The 21777-nt window shown below is 41.7% G+C and overlaps 1 protein-coding gene across 2 annotated transcripts in view; it reads left to right on the forward strand.

The window, feature by feature from the left end:
* SLC12A2 (solute carrier family 12 member 2) overlaps positions 1-21777 on the forward strand; it is a 2115502-nt gene that overhangs the window by 680465 nt on the left and 1413260 nt on the right. For both annotated transcript variants that reach the window (XM_044060802.1, XM_044060801.1), the window contains exon 5: positions 16486-16625. In XM_044060802.1, the coding sequence (XP_043916737.1) occupies positions 16486-16625 (140 nt within the window). The remainder of the gene's footprint in view (positions 1-16485; positions 16626-21777) is intronic.

Below are 21777 nucleotides of genomic sequence, written 5' to 3' on the forward strand. Positions count from 1 at the left end.
AGGGTCCTGGCAGAGAGCAGCAATTACTCTTACCTACCCCTCCCTTTACCCCACTACAAGAATAGGAGGAAGACTATCCCTGTTGAAAAGAATTTTGGCCCCTCATCACTTCAGACAAGTGGGTTTTGAACACGTTCAAAGAGTTACAGACTCGTTTCCAAAGAGCCATTAAAGTACTCAGGCTACAGAGAGATATTCCACAATTAAACGGCAGAGGCACTTTCACAAGTTCTCAATTTGTGCCCACAAGTCTCAGTGGAACCAGTCCCAGAACACCAAAAAGGAAAGGAGTTCTTTTCCTGGATTTTTCTCCTTCCCAGAAAGGTAGGCTCTTGGCTCCCTGTTCTAGACTTTCCACCCTCAATCAGTCCCTGCTGGTCCCAAAATTCAAAATGTTGACTTTCAGAAGCTTTTGCCCATGATAGCTCCTCTGGCCTTAATGGTCACCCTGAATCTAAAAGATGGTTACTTGCACATTTGTATTGAGGAATTGCACAGAAGCTTTCTACGTTTCAGAGCAGGTACCAGTTACTTTCAGTTATCTGCACTACCCTTTGTCTTATCTACTGCTCCCAGGGTTTTCACAAAGTGCTTAGTCCAGTGATTGCTTTTTGCAGAACAAGAGGGGTCCAAAATTACCCTTATTTAGACGACTGTATAATACAAGCCACAAGCCTGTCCAAGCTCCTCAGGGATCTGGCCTTTACTCAAAACCTCCTTACCTCCTGAGGTAAACCATAAATCTACGCAAATCCAACAGAAAACCATCCACCAGGATAGTTTTCCTGGGGACTGTTCTAGATTAGTCTCTTCAAAAGGCCTTTCTCCCTCCAGGCAAGGTCTGCTTTCTGACTCAATACTTCCAAAGCATTATGCAGAGATAATGCGTCTCAGCCATGGAATTCCTCAGAGCACTAGGGTACATGGCATCTTGTATCCTCATGATTGCTTTGGCTAGACTGCACGTGAGGAAACTCTACTGGTACCTCAAGAATGTGTGGTGCCAGCACCCCTGGTAACCAAAATTCAGCTGATTCCTTGTCTCGAGGAATTTGCATGGTGGGCACAGGCTTGTGCTCAGAACCAGGTTCTTCCTTTCAGGTTCAGTCCTCTGGGACAAATACCAACCACATACATGCCTTGAGGACAGTCTGTGGGGCTTATTTCAAACACCTTCAATTCCAAGGTAAATGGGAAATTCAGGTCAGAGACTAGCACAAAAACTGGAAAGACCTTATGGCGGTTCAAAAGGGCTTCATAGCTTTCAAGGAAAAATGGAAACCAGAGGTCCTGTTAGTCAAAACAGACAACACCACAGTCATGTGGTACATAAACAGGGAGGTGCTCACTCTTACCCTCTGTCGCCTTGCTATGCAGATTTGAAAGACCGCTAACTCTCTGGGTTTGCACATCCTGGCACAATACCTTACATGTGCTCAAAACATGTCAGGAGGAACTTGATGGATCCCCACCAATGGCATCTGCATCAAGAAACATTTCTCAGTTTGTTCTTCTTTCGGCCTTTCCCGGTTAGGGGTCGCCACAGCAGAACTCCGGTCCGCTAATGATTGGCAGTAGATTTTTGCAGTGCCAAGGTGCCAGCTCGACGCCCAACCTTCAACAAAGGCACGCCCATTCTAGGCATGTCTTTCGAACACCACTCGGCCGCAGGGAGGATATGCAGACTCCACACAGAAGGTGCTCCAGCCAAGAATCGAACAGGAGAACCTCTTCCTGTGAGGCGACAACACTACCGCGGCTATTGGGAAACCTTTCTCAGTGTAGTCCAGAAATTGGGATCCCCACAAAAAGACCCCTTTGCCACTAAAGAAAATATTCAACTAAAAAGATTCTGCTCCAGGAGCAAACTGCTCTCAGCCTGTAAGAGGGATACTTTCTCCTTCCATTGGACTCCTCTTTTTCTTTGTGTTCCCTCCCTTGCCTGTACTTCAAGTCCTTCTAAAAATCAGGAAAGAGGGCCCAAGGGGTCATCCAGATAGCCCCAGACTGGCCCAGGAAGCACTGGTATCCTCTGCTACTCTGTTTACCCAACCAAAATCTGTGGCAGTTTTCTCTGAGAGGGACCTTCTGACTCCAGACAAGGGGAGGATTGCGCATCCCAGTCTACAATCTCTGTCAGCTTGGGTACTCCAACAGCATCCAGCAACGTGCCTGCCCTAAGCAAACAAGTTCAAGACATTCTTAGAGGCTAGAAGTCCTAGTACTAGAAGATCATACTCAGACAAGTAGAAAAGTTCTCCATCTGGGGCCAGCAGCAGAGCCTCAGTCCTGCTTCTGCCAAGATCAGTCATTTTAGATTACCTGGCTAGCCTGGTTGACAAAGGCCTGTCCTTTTCTTCATGAAAATTCACACCTCTGTCATTTCAGACCATATTTCTCTTTTTCCTCCTGTCTTTTCATAGCCCCTGCTAAGACAATTCCTTAGGAGAGTGATCCACATCAGACCTCCCAGGAGGCAACCCCACCCCTCCATGGGACCTCTGTTTTGTTCTGGGGAAAATGCCCCTACCTCCCTTTGAACCAGCTGCTTCTGCTTTTAACTTGGAAGACTGCCTTACCTGGGCTAGGAGGGTCTTTGAGTTGCAGGCTGTCATGACAATGTAACCATTTCTCATCTTCTACCCAGACAGTGTATCCCTCAGGAATAACCCATCATTTGTGCTCAAGGTGGTCACTGGCACATCCTTGAATCAAGCCATACACCTGCCCACCTTCTTCCCCAATCCTCAGAAGTAGGGGGAGAGAATCATCCTTTCCTTGGATGTGCATAAACAACTTCACTACTCTCTTGACAGAACTGAATCTTTAAGGAAATCAGACTATTTTTGTCCTTTGCCACTGGCTCTGAAGAGAAGCCAGTTTCCAAAGAGACTAGATTTCCAGATGGATCTCCCACTGTATCTCCATTTGTTACAGCCATCAAGGTAAACAGCCACCTGAAGATGTCAGGGCTCACTCTACTAGGGCTACTGCTGCCCCTACTGCCTTAATGAAGAGAGTCCCTACCCAAGGACATTCTGGAAGCTAGCTGGTCACCTGTGCGCATACCTTTACCAAGCGCTACCACTTATTAGCTTTTTCCAGGTCTAGAGCAGGACTTGCCTCTGCCATCCTACAGGGCATCCTCTCCTCTCCCTAATCTTCTTTCAACCCTCTTCTCAGCTTTAGGAATCATTCCATAAGTCAGGATTGCAACAGTGAAACATGAAGAACATGGTACAGTTGTGTACACTCACCATAAATGTTGATGTTGGAGTGTATTTACTGTTGCAGTATTTTTCCCGGCCTCCTTTTCCCTTTGCTTACAGTGGTAGTCTGCTTCTAATTGCTTCCCAAGGCAAAGGGACCCCTTGGGTGTTGACTGTGCCTTGCTTAGGTGTCTGTCTAAGATCTTTGCATTTATTGTTCATTCTGGGGACTTCTACTTTCTTGGGGGCAAGAAAAAACTGATATTGTGTCCCTGTATACCCAAGTGTGCTGATGTTCGATAAGATATCCATCAGCCTAAGGAGAAGTGAGAATTTTACTCTGGTATTCGGTCTAGCCAAGGGCTTTCATGGCAGGAAATCCCACAAGTCAGAACTGCAACAGTGACTACACTCTTAACATCTACAGTTATGGTAAGTGTACACAACTGTACTTTCTTTCTAGTCTTAAGCTGACTAGAAAAATCATTCCCTTCTTGAACTACTGTTGCACTGTATTAAAAATACCTATTCTCAGGCATATGCAAGTGCTTATTCCTTGATCTTGAAGCTCATAGATATAATTTGGGGAGTGGTGTCATCTATTGACTTTGGGAAGTGCATCAAAATAGTTATGGGCATGCTCAGTCTGCACTGCAGCAGTCTGATTTCAGAACAATACTGTGCTAGATAACAATGAACTTGGCTGCATCCAAGACCTTCAGCCTTCTTGAGCATACCATGTAGTTGGAATCGCCTTGTGCTCCTCCAGCGTCTTGAAACGTTGAGTTTTACTGCAGTAAAAATTAGCTTGAGCTGTACCTCCTGAAACTGGGCATCAGCAGTCTGTATGTTTGATGCATTGTATTCTACCTGTTTTAACAGGTCTCCTTCATGGTCTGATACTGCTGATGTGATTACTGTAGTGGGTTTATCACTTTCCAGAAATATTTGAGGATCTTTTAGATATGGATCATAGTCTTTTCATTGCTAATGAGCAATCTGTAGTGATTAGAACAATATGTAGTACAAAGAACATTTAGATGGAGTATAGACATCATTTGGAGCACATCTGTAGTGTTTGTTACTTATTATGCCTTCTGACATGATGTGGGATCAGAAATGGGATCAAATGTTAAACAAGGTTAGTGGCGGGATTTGTATAAGAATAGTGTCCGGAAATACTCCCGTGAAACTAAAAATATTCATTAAAATTGAACAATTTCATCTCAAGAAGACTTAACTTGTAGAGTTGATTTACTTCAATAAAAAATGCAACTCATCTTATTAACCATTTAGAGCAACTGTATAAAAACGGGAGTGAAACCATTCAATTCAAACATCTACATTAATGTAGTTATTGCACTTCAAAACAAGTTTTGTATTGACACATTGGGTTATCCCCAGTGGATTATTAGCTTGTAGAGTCGACTGCTAGGAAAACTCTGGCCTCTAGTTTACTGTTAGTATCACTCTAATATTAATTGTCACCTTCTCAAAATAACCATAAAATAAAACCTTTTAAAAGTGAAGTTTAACACTAACAAAGTATTCATATTCTGAGAAAAAAAAATGCATACAGATGCTCATAGATTTGCAGGTGCAACAGCTTCCTGGTAGTGTTCCCAATAAAGATGCTGTCACAACTACTGCTTCTAGAAAGAGATATTTGTGGAGCACAAATTGTTTACTAGTAGGTCTGTAGGTCTTAACCAGATGTTTAAAACTTAGTACTGGGAGACCTCAAAACAATACTGTTTACTGGTACCATAGGGGAATGTGCCAGTTACATTTCACAAATGAATGCATCTTGCAAGCGGCCTTTGCAGCAGTGCTTTTAAATTTAAACCTAGTTTAAGTAAAGTTGGTCTCATTGGCCTTAACCAAAGTTTCATTTCCCAAAATAACTTTCCAGTTATCTTGACCTCGTCCTACCAGATTTACACTGAAGGTCCGGCTGTGGTCCTACTGGTAAATCTGATTGCTGTTCCACAGATGTATCCATTTCTATAGCATGTAAACCACTTTTCCACTCTTACAAAAAACTTCGATCCTGTCCATATCTGACGTTCTCTTTTGTATTTGTTGCATGTCCTCTTGTCCTTTCTTGCGTCTGCAGCCTGTTTTCAATTCTTGGTACTCCCATATCTGCTCCTGTGAAATTTGTACTTGATCCATGCTACTTTCTTCCATGTTTTTGACACATTTATCGCTCTTCACCCTTTTTAACCTCAATTTGTGCTTTCTAACAAAATAGGGATCTTATTTTATGCCCCCGATCTCTGATTGCTTCCCCCTTGTCCATTATTATCCTCTCAACTCACAAGACCCTTCATACATCTAAGCCATATTTCAACACTCCCTTTTTCATTTAGGTGTGTGTACTTGGAGCCATAGCTTTCAGGACACAAGACGCATCTTCACTTCTCAGGAGCTGACCAAAGACTAAAATGATTGCTGCGTTTTATTCTGCAAGTTACTCCCATATTTCTATGGACATTTCAGTAATAGCTGCAACTCTGAGGTATTTAAACTGTCTGCATGTAGTTTCATTGTGGTTTTCTATAGAGTCTTACCTTTTGGACTATGCCTTTGCCATTGTCATTTTATCCCAAGGGATGATTTTCTAGGTGGGTTTTGTGCAGTTCTACAGATTTTAATTTCTGATATTTTATTTGGTAAAAGTATCCTGTTAACTTTTGTGATTTCCAGCATTTTGTCATAAAACAAGCTCACAAATGTCAGCTGTCGTCTTTTTCTAGGCCAAACAATTACTTTTTCAAACCAAATGGAAGTCTGTTCCTTCTACAAAAATAATCTTTAAAACTGGGTAGAACTTTGTGGTTTTCCCTAAGAGTAAAAGTGCAAGCTTCATGATGCAGGAAGGTGAAAACTTGACTGTGATCCTGCACATCCTGGTACTAGGTAACAACCCAATGTTGGTGGAGCCACACAAAGCATGGGAATGAGTGAGTCAGTGTTTCACCCACCCTATGAAGAGGGTGGAGGGTGGACTTCTCTGAGTGAAATACCACCAGCCCATATGCTGCGACATATGTATGACTGTATATCTTTAAGCAGAAATCAAAATTACGATTATGCTGTTGTGACTCTAAAGCACGAAATTTAAACTTCAAAAGTCACTGTAGTTCAAAAATCAGCATATCGAAAAGCAGATTCGGTGATTTTCGAATTAGAACTTCGAATACATATCATAATGCAGGGGGGCAAGCCCCCCCTGTGCTCCCCCCACTTTAATATATTAACTCCGAGATCGCACTACAGTGGGGAAAGGGCTCATGTCCCAATCCCCGCTATAGTGCAATCTGCACCCAAAATGCCGAATCTGCAATGAGCGAATGCCAATGTGCATTCGCTCATTGCACAGTCGGACAGGTTTCTTTAGATATTGTGTAACTTTGGAAACCTCCTTTCGACCTTAGTAGGACAGCCCAACTGCATCATGCACATATGAAGGTATACCATGCATGACTGCCAAGCAAAGTGCTGTTTAGCCATGTTCAAACATGCACCAAAGTGGGTATTTTAGGGGGTCAGTATTGCAGCTGTTTGGTGGCTGCCATGGAGAGTGAGGGTTGGGGCATACTCACAAATACCCTAATAAGCTGCCTGGGTGCTATCCCAGTTTTTGTAGACTCTCTTTACCATGCATGTAGAGAGGAATCAGTGGACAGGCTGCTATCTTACCTTTTTTTTGTGTGTGAGGGGAGCAAATAGAAAAGGAGAGGATGTCCGTGGTTGACAAATATATCCATAATGAGACATTAAAAGATATGTTTGTCTGGATGAAAATAGTAATAGTTACGAGCCAAATATATTGAAGTTTTTCTCAAGTTTTCGCTGTTTTGACCGAAACACCTTTTGTTTAGACTGCCACAGTAATACCAATGTTTTCCACTTTGAGCCAAGTCAAAATATTTAAATCCTTGACAAAAGTTTTTACTTGTGGGCGAGTTGGGGAGGAGGTAATTCTAAAAGGTTCCCAAGATATGGGGAAGAATTTATAAGTTAATGGAAACCCATCAGTTGTCTTAACCAAAATGTAATATATTTTTCAGAGGTCTTCATAAATGCATGTTGCTATTTGTTACAGTCAAACCTTATTTCCATTTTTACTGCTATTGCAGCATACTTTTGACAATGACTGACTTTCTATTGTAACTTTACAGACTACTTTCAACTTGCTTCCCTTGCTCCACTTTTGTAAAACATGAGTTTTTTTAAGACTGTTTTTCCTAAATACTTCTCCTTCTCTCTATCTGCAGACTGTTATGCTCCCTCATCAATTCATTCCTTCACGACTAGGGAGTTTGCATAGTGAGATTGAGAGCCACCCAGTGAAGCTGTCATATGCCTGCATCCCGACAATGAGAACGATTTCTGTTTTAGGCTTGAACCTACATCTGGCAGCTGACATGAGAAACTACATCACTGCAGGGCCTTCTGTGCCCTCACCATGTGTGTATATGGTATCGCCCACATGCTAATGAGGGCTACCGTCATTGATTTGGAAAGCTGAGGTTATGTCTGCGGTCCTAGCCAATTTAGTGCTGGCAAGCCACTTCTTGATTAGTGACTGTTTGCTGCCCAGAACCACCAACCCTGCTCCTGGGACGGGCAAGTTGGCATGGATTCTCCCCTGCTTGAACCTTCAGTGCTTGATCCACTACCTGAACTCGTAGTTAAGGCTTCCTCCATGAATGCCCCAAAACTGAGATTGGGCTTATCCCCAGCATTATTGCCATCCTTTACATGTCTTTTTATTTACTACTTGGGCACCAATGTGCAGCAGTTTCACCTATAATGTCTGTACTTCATGCATTGTGTGTGATGCCATATGTTGGTTCACTCTTCATATTATGAAATGGCTTTGTCATGTGCTCTCTCCATACGCAGGGCTTCGTCTGTTAATGATCTGCCTTTTTTTGTTAACCTATATCCTAACAACTTGCTGAACTCTTATGTCCAACTTACATTCTTTACACCAGTTTTTTTGTTTTCAGCCACAACTTGGTTTTAGAGGCAGAAATAATAGCCACATGAAGACTTTGGAGTGGCTAGTTATCCAGCATTTTTAAGATGTGGGATAAACCAAAATACTTGAAAAAAATAGATGCATAAATGTGGGGCGTGTAGACTCCACATACATTGTCTGTAGGTATTAAGATGTGCCCTTTTCTCTCCCTTGGGCCTGGCCTTGTTTCCATTGTAGGAGGCAACATTCCTCTTCCAAAATAATGCTGTAAATACTTTTATTGTTCACTAGTAGAAAATCAAAACCCGGTAATATCGCTAAACTTCCCAGATCTTTGTTTCATTAGATTTAGTCACATTTCAGGCTCTCCAGTAACAAGGGAATCAGTTGTGCTTTCTGGGTATGCATGATGCCAGTACAAATATCTGTAGTTAAATGGCTCATCCCAAGACTTTCTGATGAAACTGCAGTAGAAGAATTACCATTTGTAGGAGTTGTCATTACTAAAATGCTGTGTCACTTCTGTGATCTTTTGTAGTACAGCAGCCTTTAAAATAGGGTCAGAGGCAAGTACTAGGCTAGCTGTCCTTGCAGACCATTTTAAGCCTAGCCAATTTCCTTTTTGTGCTCAAAATAACCTATTACATTTGGTTATAAATTGTCCTTGCACATCACATGGTCAGTTTTATATTATCCCTAATGAGAATTACTGGATCATATCAAAAGCAATTTGAGGGGATCCATACATAGGGTGAAGCATTTAGGAGCTGTTTCTGTCCATTAGTAGTGTAGGGGACAGTCCTGGGGTAGATGTTCTGTTTCCCTTCTGTAGATCTAGGTTGCACTTAGAAATGGATAGAGATGAACTTAGTTTTATGCGGTTAGGGAGTCTGTACCCAGAAGCAGTATCTTCTGAGAGATTCCTCTCCCTCCAAACCATTTTGTTGATATTGTAGAAAAGGTTTAGATCACTATACCAATTATTTCTGATGCCATCTGACTTGCCGATGTGCAGTAAATGCGTCAGTAGTGGGTCAAAGGATGCCTTGCATGCCAGACATAGGTCACCTCTTAGTCTGTAGGGTATAGATTATAGTGACAGGGACTTGAGTTGATCCATGTAGTATATGTTTAGGCCTTTTATCCTTTTAGTAAGGGGTGTCTAAGCATTCCAGTTTCTGCATTTGTTTGGACAGAGAAATGCCAAAGGGGGCATTATATTCAATGACTGGCCTAATGAAGTCTGAGTAAAGGGGGTGGGGGGGCAATGACCTCTATAGATCTAGATATAATAACTTTGTTTATAAGCTGTGCAATGTAGGAGGACTTTCTTACAAAAGTAGACACTTGTTGGTCAAAAGTTAGGCCACTGTCTGCCAAAGTTCCCAAATCCTGAACTAGGTTAGCTCTTAGGGGGGGGTGTATTGTCAGTGTGGTGTAGATGAATTCCTGTAGGATACAATAATACATTTTTTGACGTTTAGTTTGTCCATGGTTTTTGCCCCATTTGTTTGACATAAACCTTCCTGCAGGATGGCTATACCGTTTGGGGATTCCATCACTGCTTCTAGTTTGCTGTTCTCTGCAAACTTAGTCAATCAGATCCCTTTGGTACTTGCTTCTACTTCAGAAAAGTAGATGCTAAACTAGAGAGGTCCCAGCACAGTCCGCGGGGGACTCCAATGTTGATTGGTGTCTTTGTGGAGGTAATTCCCATATTTTGATTATCTATGTCCTATCCGTGAGTCATTTGGCAATTCAAGCAGGTGACAGAGGGGTTTATTCTCCGTTTTAGCTTTTCTACAATGCCTGAGGTGGGAAATTGTCAGAAGCTTTGGCCAGGTCAAAGTATGATGTGTTCAGATGTCCTTCAAGAATGCAACTGCAGTCATAACATGTGGGTTGTCCTGCCTCAGGCAGCCCTCGGTCGGCCGGATTCCAAAGTCTGGGTCCGACGTCGGCTGATGTCGCATTTCTCTCTGACGTCAGAGCGGCTGGAGTACATAAGCATCAGCCGACGCCATTTTCTTCAGTCTTTCTTGCCGCGCGGTGCCCGAAGCAGAAGCAGTTCGCAAGTGCCGGTCGCTCAGCTCCTGTATTCTTCGACAAGTCATCAAAAGCTAAGTACCCCGTTGGGGACCTTTTCTTGCCTCAGCTGATGTCAGAAATAACTGAAAAAGTTAACAATTGTCTTTCTTGTGGTAAACAAATACCTCATAAGGATTTCCACTCTTACTGTCTTCCTTGCCTGGGCCCAGACCACGACGTCTCGGCCTGTGTAGCCTGTGCTCGCTTCAACAAGCGTGCACTCGGGCGCCGGGCGGAGTTCGCTGAAGACTTTTTCACCGATAAATTTGCTTACACCATGCCGTCAGATCTTCCGACATCGCAAACTCCCAAAAAGCGAAAAGACCGGGACCGACATCCTCGGCCCGCGTCTACCACCGACTCCACGCCAAAACCTAGCGCGAGTGCTCCGGTTCCCTCTGAGACGGTCTCTCCACCGCTCCGAACCGAAGACACCGCATTACCGACGACTCCGATTCCGGACATCACTCCGCCAGTTATCGATTTTCCTCCGGATACCGAAACCGAGGAAATACCCGAGACCATTACTGTAGACAAGGTCACTCCTGCACGTTGAGCTGCCAGGCCTCATATGGCCATGTCTATTAAGGCCTAAAAAGCATTTGGTCTCAGCACAGCAACAACTTGGAGACAATCATACCGCTCATTCCATGCCTACAAAAGGAATTCCTATGGTGGGCCTCGGTGAGCCTGGCAAACACAGGTATGTCATTCAAAGAACCACAGATAACACAGACCATGACCACAGATGCCTCAGACCTTGGATGGGGGGCGCACATGGAAGGCAGGTGTATACAAGGACAATGGTCTCCAAAGGAAACACATCTGCATATAAACCAAAAGGAAATGCTGGCAGTAATGCATGCCATCGAGGCTTTTCAACACCAACTCCAGCAAGGCCATTTACTGATAGACAGACAACACCACTGTGATGTGGTACATAAACAAGCAAGGGGGCACACACTCTTACCCCCTTTGCAGACTGACAATGCATCTTTGGGAGAAATCACTGAGCCTAAACATCCAATTACAATCCCAGTTTGTTCCAGGAAAAGACAATGTGTTGGCGGACAGCCTAAGCAGGAATTTCACAGATTCACATGAGTGGAGGTTACATCCGAAGGCCTTCAGACAACTCGCATCGACATGGGGCAAGCCAGAAGTGGACCTATTTGCCTCTCATCTCAACCACCTTCTACCAAAATTCTGCACAAGGACATACCATCCAAAAGCTTGGAAAATAGATGCCCTCTCATTCAACTGGAACTCCCTAACAATCTATGCATTTCCACCTCTGCCACTGATGACCTCAGTATTACTAAAGATCAAAGCAGAGAGACCCAAGGGAATCATAATAGCTCCGGACTGGCCAAGACAACACTGGTACCCATTACTACGGAACATATGTCACACCAGGAGGTGGGCCTTTCCCCAATGGCCTCTACTTCTGACTCAACACAACTTCGAAACAGTGCATCCAAACCTACAGACACTGCAGCTAACAGCCTGGGAGATCCCATAAATAACTTCAGCCTATCTCTCTCCAAGGCAGTACAGCGGATACTAACAGAGGCTCGAAGACCATCCACCAGAAAGGTTTATTTAGCAAAGTGGAAAAGATTCAGCAATTGGAATACCAGCAAGGGACATGATGCATCATTGTTGAACATCCCACTCGTCTTGGAATATTTGGCAGATATGTTAAAGAACGGACTCTCATATTCTTCCATAAAGATACATGCATCTGCCATTTCAGCTAGATACAACACTGATCCTCCTGTTTTTTCACACCCTTTACTAAGGCAATTCCTCAGGGGAATCAAGAACATTAAGCCACCAAGAAAGGCCCCAGTTCCAGCCTGGGACCTCAATTTTGTCCTAGAAAAACTGACTCTACCTCCATTTGAGCCAGCAGCTTCAGTTGACTTGCAATTTCTCTCATGGAAAACAGCTTTCCTGTTGGCAATTACATCAGGAAGAAGGGTTTCAGAGCTACAGGCCCTAATGGCAATACCACCCTTTATTATTTTTCACAGAGACAGGGTCTCATTAAGGACCAACCCTACTTTTATGCCAAAGGTGGTATCTAGGGTTTCTTTAAATCAAGCCATTCATCTGCCTGCTTTCTTCCCCAATCCTGAGAACAAGGGGGAAAGACTGTTGCATACCTTGGACATTCACAGACCACTTCGTTACTACCTGGACAGAACCAAGGCCAGTAGGAAGTCTGAACAACAATTTTATGTGGCTTACGCCCCTGCAGTACAAGGAAAAGCAATTTCAAAACAGACTATTTCAAAATGGATTGGACATTGCATCAGATTCTGTTATTCCTTTCATGGAAAGACTGTTCCAGCCAATGTCAGACCACATTCCACCAGAGCTACAGCCACCTCTACAGCATTCTTAAGAGGGGTGCCTACTAAGGACATTCTAGAAGCTGCTACATGGAGCTCCGTGCATACATTCTCCAAACGCTACAATCTCCCTCTATACTCCAGATCCAGAGCAGGCTTTGCTTCGGCAGTCCTGCAGGGTTTGATTGCCACACCATCTTTCTCCTAGAGCATTCCTCCTCCCCCAGCTAAGCTATGGTATTTTACCCACATGTTATGACTGCAGTTGCATTCTTGAAGGACATAGTACAGTTTTGTACCTACCATAAATGTAGATGTCCGATAGACATGCAACTGCAGTCGGATTTTCCCTTCCTCCAAACCCCTCTATGCCTAGGGTCCAGTCCTATCCCTGTTTCTCTTAGCTGGGGATATCTGTTATGGTGTATTTGTTTTATTGCTCATTTATTTGTTTGGAATCCTGTTTTTGTCTTCCAATTTGATTACAGCTTTCCTTGGAGGGCACCTGGCATCTGGGGCAAGAAACACTGAAGAAAATGGAGTCGGCTGATGCTTATGTACTCCAGCCGCTCTGACGTCGGAGAGAAATGCGACATCAGCCGACGTCGGACCCAGACTTTGGAATCCGGCCGACCGAGGGCTGCCTGAGGCAGGACAACCCACATGTTATGACTGCAGTTGCATGTCTATCGGACATCTACATTTTTGGTAGGTACAAAACTGTACTGTTTGCCTTCATCCATTGCTTTGACCTTTTCAAAAAAATTCACCAGGTTGAGAACGCATGACCTTCACTTGAAGTCTAACTGAGATGGTACCAGTATTTAGAGGTTCCCTATGTCTTGATTGATTAATTCCATGATAAGTCTTTCCATGGATTTGCCTATGAAGCTGGTCCTTTATGCAAGTAAATGGCTATAGCTCTTCTATTCACTTCGTACAAAACCTGTATGGAGACTGCGACTAAACTGTGTTAGGGGGTGTGGCTAAGTCATGCTTTAAGCTACATCTAGGGATATTGTCAGGACCTATCAATGCAATATTTTTAGCTTTTGATAACACTGCCAGGCCTTGGTCTTGTGTGATAGCTGGAGGTAATCCAGTTTCAGGTGTATATTGAGGGAAAGACTGCGGGGAGTGAGGGATAAAGTCAGAGCTAAATTTATCGGCCAGTGGGTTCAGTATATGTTCAGCCTCAGTGTAAGTAACATTGCTCACAATCGGCTCAGCACATTGCTGCATTGTGATTTTGAGGTTATGAACATGACTAAAAACTGCCCTGTGATTATCTTTGTCTTGGATAGCTGTTTTAGCCTGAAACTTGGCTTTGGTAGACTTTATTAAGCTCCAAAGAGTTTATTTCGGTGACAAGGGCTCCAACATTCTGGGAATTACACTTACTAATGGTCAACATTTTTTTTCCTTTTATTATAAAGCCTTTTGCTATGGTTCCACCATCTGGGTTTGTTCCTATGGGTTACAGCATGCAGCTGTTTACATGCTGGTATAGTGCGGTGGTGAAAATTTCTGCGTATTCAGTGGAGTTAAGTGGGTTTGGTGTGATTTGAAGTTTCCCAATGCATCACTTGGGCGTAGGTAGTTTGCTTTAAATTTCTAAAGGTGTCTTGGGAGGAAGCGATCTCTGTCTTCAGTTTTATTTTGAAGGAGACTGTTTTATGGTCAGACATAACAAGAGATGATATGGAAGGGGTGGTGCAAGATGCTCCCATATTATTAAGGATAAGATTTAAGGTGTTATTCCCCATAGTGGATACTCTTATTGTTTCAGGGCATTTGTAGTGACAAAGTCCAATAATCTCTGTGGTTGTGCACTAGTGGTTGTGTAAAATGAAAAAAAAACGATGCCTGGCTTTTAACATTGGATAGTGTAACTCCTGAAGCATTGTCGCCTCACAGTAAGATGCTGTCCGGTTCAATTCTCAGCTAGAGCGTCTTCTGCGTGGAGACATGCGTGAATGGGCGTACCTTCATTGAAGGTTGTGCATCAGGCCTGGCAAGCCGGTATGTAAAAATCAACTGCCAAGCATTAACGGACTGGAGTTCCGCTGTGGCAACCCCTAATCGGGAAAAACCGAAAGACACAAACAGTGCAACTCCTGAAGAACAGTTGGGAATCTGTTGATGTCCTTCAAGGATGCATCTGCAGTCCTTACAAATGGGTTGTCCTGTCGTCAGGCAGCCCTTCGGTCGGCCGGATTCCAAAGTCTGGGTCTGGCCTCGGCTGGTGTCGCACTTCACCCGACGTCACAGCTGCAGTTATTCGGGTATAAAGGCATCAGCCGACGCCATTTTCCTCAGTCTTTCTTGCCGCGTGGCGCCCGAAGCAGAAGCTGTTCGCAAGTGCCGGTCGGTCAGAACCAGAGATTACTACTTCCGAAGACTTCTAAAAAGCTAAGTACCCCGTTGGGGACTCTTTCTTGCCTCAGCCGATGTCAGAAAAAGTGAATAACTGTAACTTGTGGGAAACAAATACCTCATAAAAATTTCCACTCTTACTGCTTACCTTGTTTAGGCCCAGACCGCGACGTAGTAGCTTGAGTTCCGCTGTGGCAACCCCTAATCGAGAAAAGCCGAAAGACACAAACAGTGCAACTCCTGAAGAACAGTTGGGAATCTGTTGTTATGCATACCGGGGAAGTTGCTCTACTGGATAGTTATCAGTTTTTTCTTTACATGTACAGTTTTACAGAAATGGAAACGCTGCTATACAGAATAGCTGTTTGATATGTTCTTATGATACCAGAAAGAGCTTTTTTGTTTTTATTCAGCTTGTCTGTATTTTGATAGATGAACTGATTGGTAGACTGTAATTTAAATGTTCCCAATGCATTATTTTATGGATTTTGCTTCAGCGTATTATATGGGCTTTAGCAAGATATTTTAGAATTCATTTTGAGCTAAAAGACATAATTGTATTTATGTAGGCTAGGGCTGTGTTTTCTTTAAGCCCCCCCTGATTTCCTTTCTTGACTTTCTGTTTGAATAAGCAGGCATATTAATCGCAGTGAAAATATAATCAGCCAAACTGTAGTATCTTTTATTACTTATTTGCCTTACTGAATTGCTTCACAAATGGGTGTGATTAACCTTTGACATGTCTGATCTTAACTGGTTGCCTTCATTCTCTTCCGTCATTGAGTAGTGCTGGAGAGAAACAAGGGCGTTGTAGTTCTAGTTATAACATAGATGCAGCTCGGTAACTCATCTTTACTGGTTGGTATTGCCTTTTGTCTTGGTGGGAAAGAAATGGAGAGAGAAAGTAAAAACTGCATGGCGAGGGGAGACTCGGCACACTACATCAACACATGAGAGACTGGCAAGTAGCTACTCAAGAAATTGTGTTGCTGTCTTCTGGTAGAAGAGGTCCTCTTTGGAATACTAACATCTTCTTGTACTTTTGTTCTAAGTAGCTGCTTGACTCTCATTTTTGTGTGCTCTAGAGACCTTAGCTAATGTAGCTTTCTCAGTGTATGTTTTTTTTTGATGGGAGTGAGAATCTGTGAAGGGAGTATCTGTTTCTTCATACTGCCTCTCTGAGGGCATTACAAGCTGATGAGCTGTAGTTTGTAACCCCTGCCCCGTGTAAGCATTCAGTTTGGGAACTAGTCATTACATTGACTTAAGCTTACTGGTACCTGCTGCAAGAACATTTTAGTATCTTGAGATGTTAATGGGCTGTTACTTATACAAGTATTTTGGTGGCAGAGCCTAGAAATGGATGACAGGATGTTAAAATGTACATGTTTCTGAAATGAAAGCAAAATTGAATTTAAAATCATCATACATGTAATTGATGGCTGTGTAATTCCCTTTGCAGGTGGTGCGTATTATTTAATATCGAGAAGTTTGGGGCCTGAGTTTGGTGGTGCAATTGGACTCATCTTTGCCTTTGCTAATGCTGTGGCAGTAGCAATGTATGTAGTTGGCTTCTCGGAGACTGTTGTGGATCTCTTGAAGGTATGTGACAAGCTAAATTTAGTAACTAGCATTCCATTCAGAATGTGTGACCTTTTACTGACAGATCTTCATAAAACAATGGCAAAGTTTTAAATGTTTTTTGCTTTTGAGATTCTGTGGTATCCTGGAATCATAACAAAATTGGCTTTTCTGTATAGAACTAAATCTTTACTGAGCATGTTTCTTGCATTAGAATATAACTGAATTTAAAACTAACATAACGACCAATCACTGAGATCCCAGTGAAACATTTGCTTTAGGTTGGCTGCTTGTTATGGTCATGCCTTGTCATTCATGAGTTTGTGGCATCTTTTTTATGTTATTGTGTTGATTATTTATAGTGTGCACCACACCTTTCCAACTGGCTACATGATATTTTACTTCTGCTTGCTGGGTTTGTCTTGTTCTGATTTCTAGTACAATTGTCCACCAGTCCTGAGAAGCACTTTGGGTACTTGGATCACTTGGAAGGGTAATTATGATGCCTGCCATCTTTTATTTTTGGCAGTGGTATTAAATTCTGCAGGATTTTGAGTCAATATATTTTCAAGAGATACATACATGAATTCCTGTAACAGTTGCTCTTAGGTCTTGGAGCTAAGAGCATAACATACTAAAACCTTTTCCAGTTTGTCCACAAACTAGCATGGTAAATGTTTTGAGAAGTAGCAAAAGGAGAAAAGTAGTGAAATTCAAGTTATCAGAATGCATTTTTAACACCTTTATTGAATTGTCACGCAAAACAAACAAAAGAAAACTAGTTGATACTAACTTATTCCCAGTTGCAAATATAAATCACATACGTTCTTTTGTGTATTTGTCATAAATTCAGCATTGCATAGACTGATCAATTTCTGTCTTCCCTTAAACCTCACTCATCCTCCAAAACATTAATCTTTATGTATTGTTCCCACAATTTGTTTTTTTCTATGTAATTTGCTCTTACCTCTTTCTAAGGATTGTGATTCCAGTTCTTTTATTTCTGTTGCGATATTCAGTACTTCAAGCACAATTCGTATAGACTTAGATTTCCATTTTCTAGCAGCTGTTTTTTGTTTTTTTTTGGCAGCCACCAGAATTAAACTTAATGCCTTACTATGTCTAAGAAATTCAGAGTTTGTATCCCAGCTCAAAAAACATTTAGTTACACTCGTTTGCTCACCTGATATTTCTGAAAGAGTACTGTGTAGGGAATTTTTAAAGTCTACCTAAAGAGTCTGGTGGATTAAGATTACCTGATTTGAAGGGATATTTTAGAGCTACACAGTTAAGGCTCATATACGTAGAAGCAGAAATTGATAATTCAGAAAATGGAAAGAGAAGATGATTAAGCAGGTGGAAATCAAGAAATAAGGAGAGAGTGGGATTTTGGATGCAGATTTTTAAGGAGAATAACAGCCAGTGTATTATATTTGTAAAGTAACTAAAACTATTCTACGAACTAAGGCAACACGAGAATGGAGAAAGGAGATTTTATTAATAGTGATTACTGCAAGTATAGGGATACAGAGAACTGGCAAGAGGGGGCTGGAATTTACTGGAGAAAACTGGTAAAGGAACCCAGGTGTTGGGAGCAAATAACTAGAGAGGAAAAGGTAACAGAATGGGATGAGGCCAATAACACATTTTGACTGCATGCTAGAGACTTCAGCCACATACACGATCAAGAACAGGGACACCACTAACAGGACAAAACTTCTTTAATAGAACAACATTCTGGTACCTCAGCTTCTTGCCGTCTGCTGGAACATTTTTACATTACAATTCTGTCCCTATATATACCCTTTAACTTCCAAATAATTCAATTAATCAACTACATTCACTTAAATAATTAAACAATTATGTTACTAATAAACCAGTTGTGCATTTCATTCAAACAGACTAGTGTATGAAATTTCAAAACACATTCAAAAATCCATATATTAAGTATGATACTTAATGCAGACGCAGAGGAAGATGGATCTTGTTACATTTGCAGTATGAGCAACAACCACATTTATCACTTTGGTTGTTGCTGCTGTGTCTTGGCTTTTCCCGGTTAGGGGTCGCCACAGCGGAACTCCGGTCCGCTAATGATTGGCAGTTGATTTTTACATGCTGAGTTGCCGACCCTAATGCACAACCTTCAACGAAGGTACGCCCATTCACGCATATCTCCACAGAAGATGCTCTAGCTGAGTATCGAACGGGACAACGTCTTGCTTTGAGGCGACAACGCTACCGCAGCACCACCACTGCATGTACACATTTATCACTTTGGTATATCGGCTAATAATTGCCGCAGCAGGTTTGTTTTTGATTTTACAATGCAAGAGCTGGGCTGTCATGGGCAAGGTGATTGTTTTAATGGAGTGGATGCTATGGAAGTACTTTGAATCGGACTCAGAAGTGAGCCTAGCACAACTTTTGGCCATTTTAACTCAGAACAAGAATATGGCTTGTATGATGCAGAGACTACAAGATCATCATCCTCTGCTAGTGATGACTGACTGCTACACGTAATCAAGGGGACTTTTCATTTCCTACTTCCAGTAGTATTAATGCTACTATTGTGAGTAGAAAATGGGCTGTGGAGCATCTAAGCCCAAAAACTAACTTTCATGAATGGATTAAAAAGGATTTCAAGTTGTTTGGGGCCGAAACAGAAAATAAACCAATGGAACAACAGCTGAGGACATTAAATAAAAAACTTTCTGATTTAGAACAGAAGCTCACTAAGGTGAGAAATTTACAACGTGACCATTCCTATTTAAATGAATGCCTGAAGCACAAGCAAGTGCCTAAAGGCTTATGCCTTTATAAGTTTCCTACAGGCATTAGCTTAAAAGAAAATGATAAAAAGGAATTGGTTGAAATGTTTGACCGGTTTGGTTTGGAACTTGTGCATTTTATTGTTGGTTTAAATAACACATGTATTAACAAAAATTTTGATGAAGTTACTGTTCTGAACAATGTAATTACTGAAGATTTATTGTTTGATTTAAATATTGACAAATATGCTGACATGTTTAACTGTATTGAGCGACAAGTGGCTGTTAACATGGATAGGAAAAGAAAAAAAACTTAATAGAGATAATGATGAATATAAGAAAGGCATGACCTTAGCCTATGCCTAAAGTTTATAACCCGTTTTCTGGTTCAACAGACAATAACAAGAGAGAATATGTGGAAGGGAGGGGGAAAGTAGTAGAGATAGAGAATATTGATGTATTTAATACAGCACTTGGTAATGAACAGGAATTTTCTGAGCAGGCACCCCTTAGATCATCAGAAAGGATAGGGAACCGCAACAGACAGAAATGGTAATGCAAACAACTTTAATTCTTTTCATTTCACCCCAGCACCTCAGGGTACTTGGAACCACCCAGGGGACAGCAATGACGGAGGTACAGGAATTGATTTCAGACATTAAATCTTTAGTTAAGAAAAGGGTGGTTGTTAATAACAATTCCCAAGGAGATATCAAAGTGTTGAATGATGGGGCAACATTGAGTTTGCAAGGCTTCAATATTTTTAATTATACCCATTTAGAAATTTAATCAGGAGCATTTTTCTCCTTTTAATAAAAGCCTTAAATGTATACCTAGTTCTGTCATTAGTTTACCAGAAACAATGACTGAGATTGTTGTTTTTATGGAAACTGGGGTTGCAATCCTTGTTCTATAATCGAGGAGCTTTGAGACAGACAAATAACAATTGTGAAGTTTTCAAACTTAAGTACATTCAATCCTCCCCCTTCTCCCATTGTTGAAAACTTGTGTTTAAGGGATACTCATTCATTCTTAAGCTCACATAAGAAAAAACATTTCCACTTGAATAGACAGGAGATGGCACTGCTAAAACACATTAAATGTGATGACTCTGTTAGGGTAATGAAACCCGATAAAGGGGGAGGGATGGTGTTAGTGGAGAATATTGAGTACAGTACAAAAATGGACATTTTTTTATGATGCCACCAGGTATATGGAAGCTTCATATAATGAAGTTATGATTGCCCATAGGAAGGTCCAACTTTTTTGGGGGGACTCTTTTCCAGGACATAATTTCAGAACTGTATGAGTTTCTTAAAACTGAGCATCCCGCCATCCCACAAGCCTTAGGAATACCGAAGGTCCATAAGGAAGTAATCCATCCTTATAGAGTGATTATCACATCTAAAGGTAGTTCTACCTACCCTTTAGGTGTGTTTATAGATACTGTTTAAACCAATTGTGGTTAAGATTAATTATATACTGAAACATTCATGGGACTACCTGTCTAAATTAAAGGAAGAATTGTTTTCCCCAGAAGTTTCCTTTACATCAATGGATGTAGTTGACCTTTTTACTAGCATCCCTCATAAAGAAGGACTTGAATTATTTTTGGAGGCTGTGCTGAACCTAACCGATTTAAATAGTACTATGATGAATTTTGCTGCAAGTGTTATGGAAATGATTTTGGATAATTTTTTGTGTGTGTGTTTGAGGGTAGCTACTTTAAGCCGATACAGGGTGTAGCAATGGGGACCAGTTGTGCCCCCATTTATGCAAATATGTTTATATATGCTTGGGAACGGAAGTATGTCTTTCCATTAGAATTTAATGAAAGATGGAGTTTATATCTTCGTTTTTTAATGTTTTTATTCTTTGGAAAGAACCTATTTCAGCCCACACAGATTTGGCTGCCCATTTAAACGAGTTACATTCATTCCTTACGTTCACTAGTAAAAATTTGAATATTAGTATCGACTTCTTAGACATAAGGTTGAGCAAAGACAAGGTAGCAAAGAAATTTTGCTCCACTATATTTAGAAAAGAGATGTTTTCTAATTCTTATTTGAACTACAATAGTCAACATCCTTTCAAAACTAGAAAAAATATTTTCAAAGGCCAGCTAGTGAGGGCTACGAGAATGTGTTCTAACTGGGACTTACCGAGGAAGGAGATTCTATTTATTACAGAATTATTTGTGGAGAATTACAGAATTATTTCTGGAGAGGGGGTACCCCGGAGATCTCATTAGCAAAGTAAGCAAAGAGGTGGTACCAGCTTGGGGTACGAAATTTAAACCCGTTTTGGGTGTGGGTGTCAGTTCAGCAGGGACTGCTTTGAATACCTTGAATCAGCAGTTTACAAGTAGTATGGTGCTTTCATTTGGTGATGGTTCCAAAGAA

This window comes from Protopterus annectens, chromosome 2.part0 (assembly GCF_019279795.1).
Source record: "Protopterus annectens isolate FY-2018-M chromosome 2.part0, PAN1.0, whole genome shotgun sequence".
Classification (NCBI taxonomy): domain Eukaryota; kingdom Metazoa; phylum Chordata; order Ceratodontiformes; family Protopteridae; genus Protopterus; species Protopterus annectens.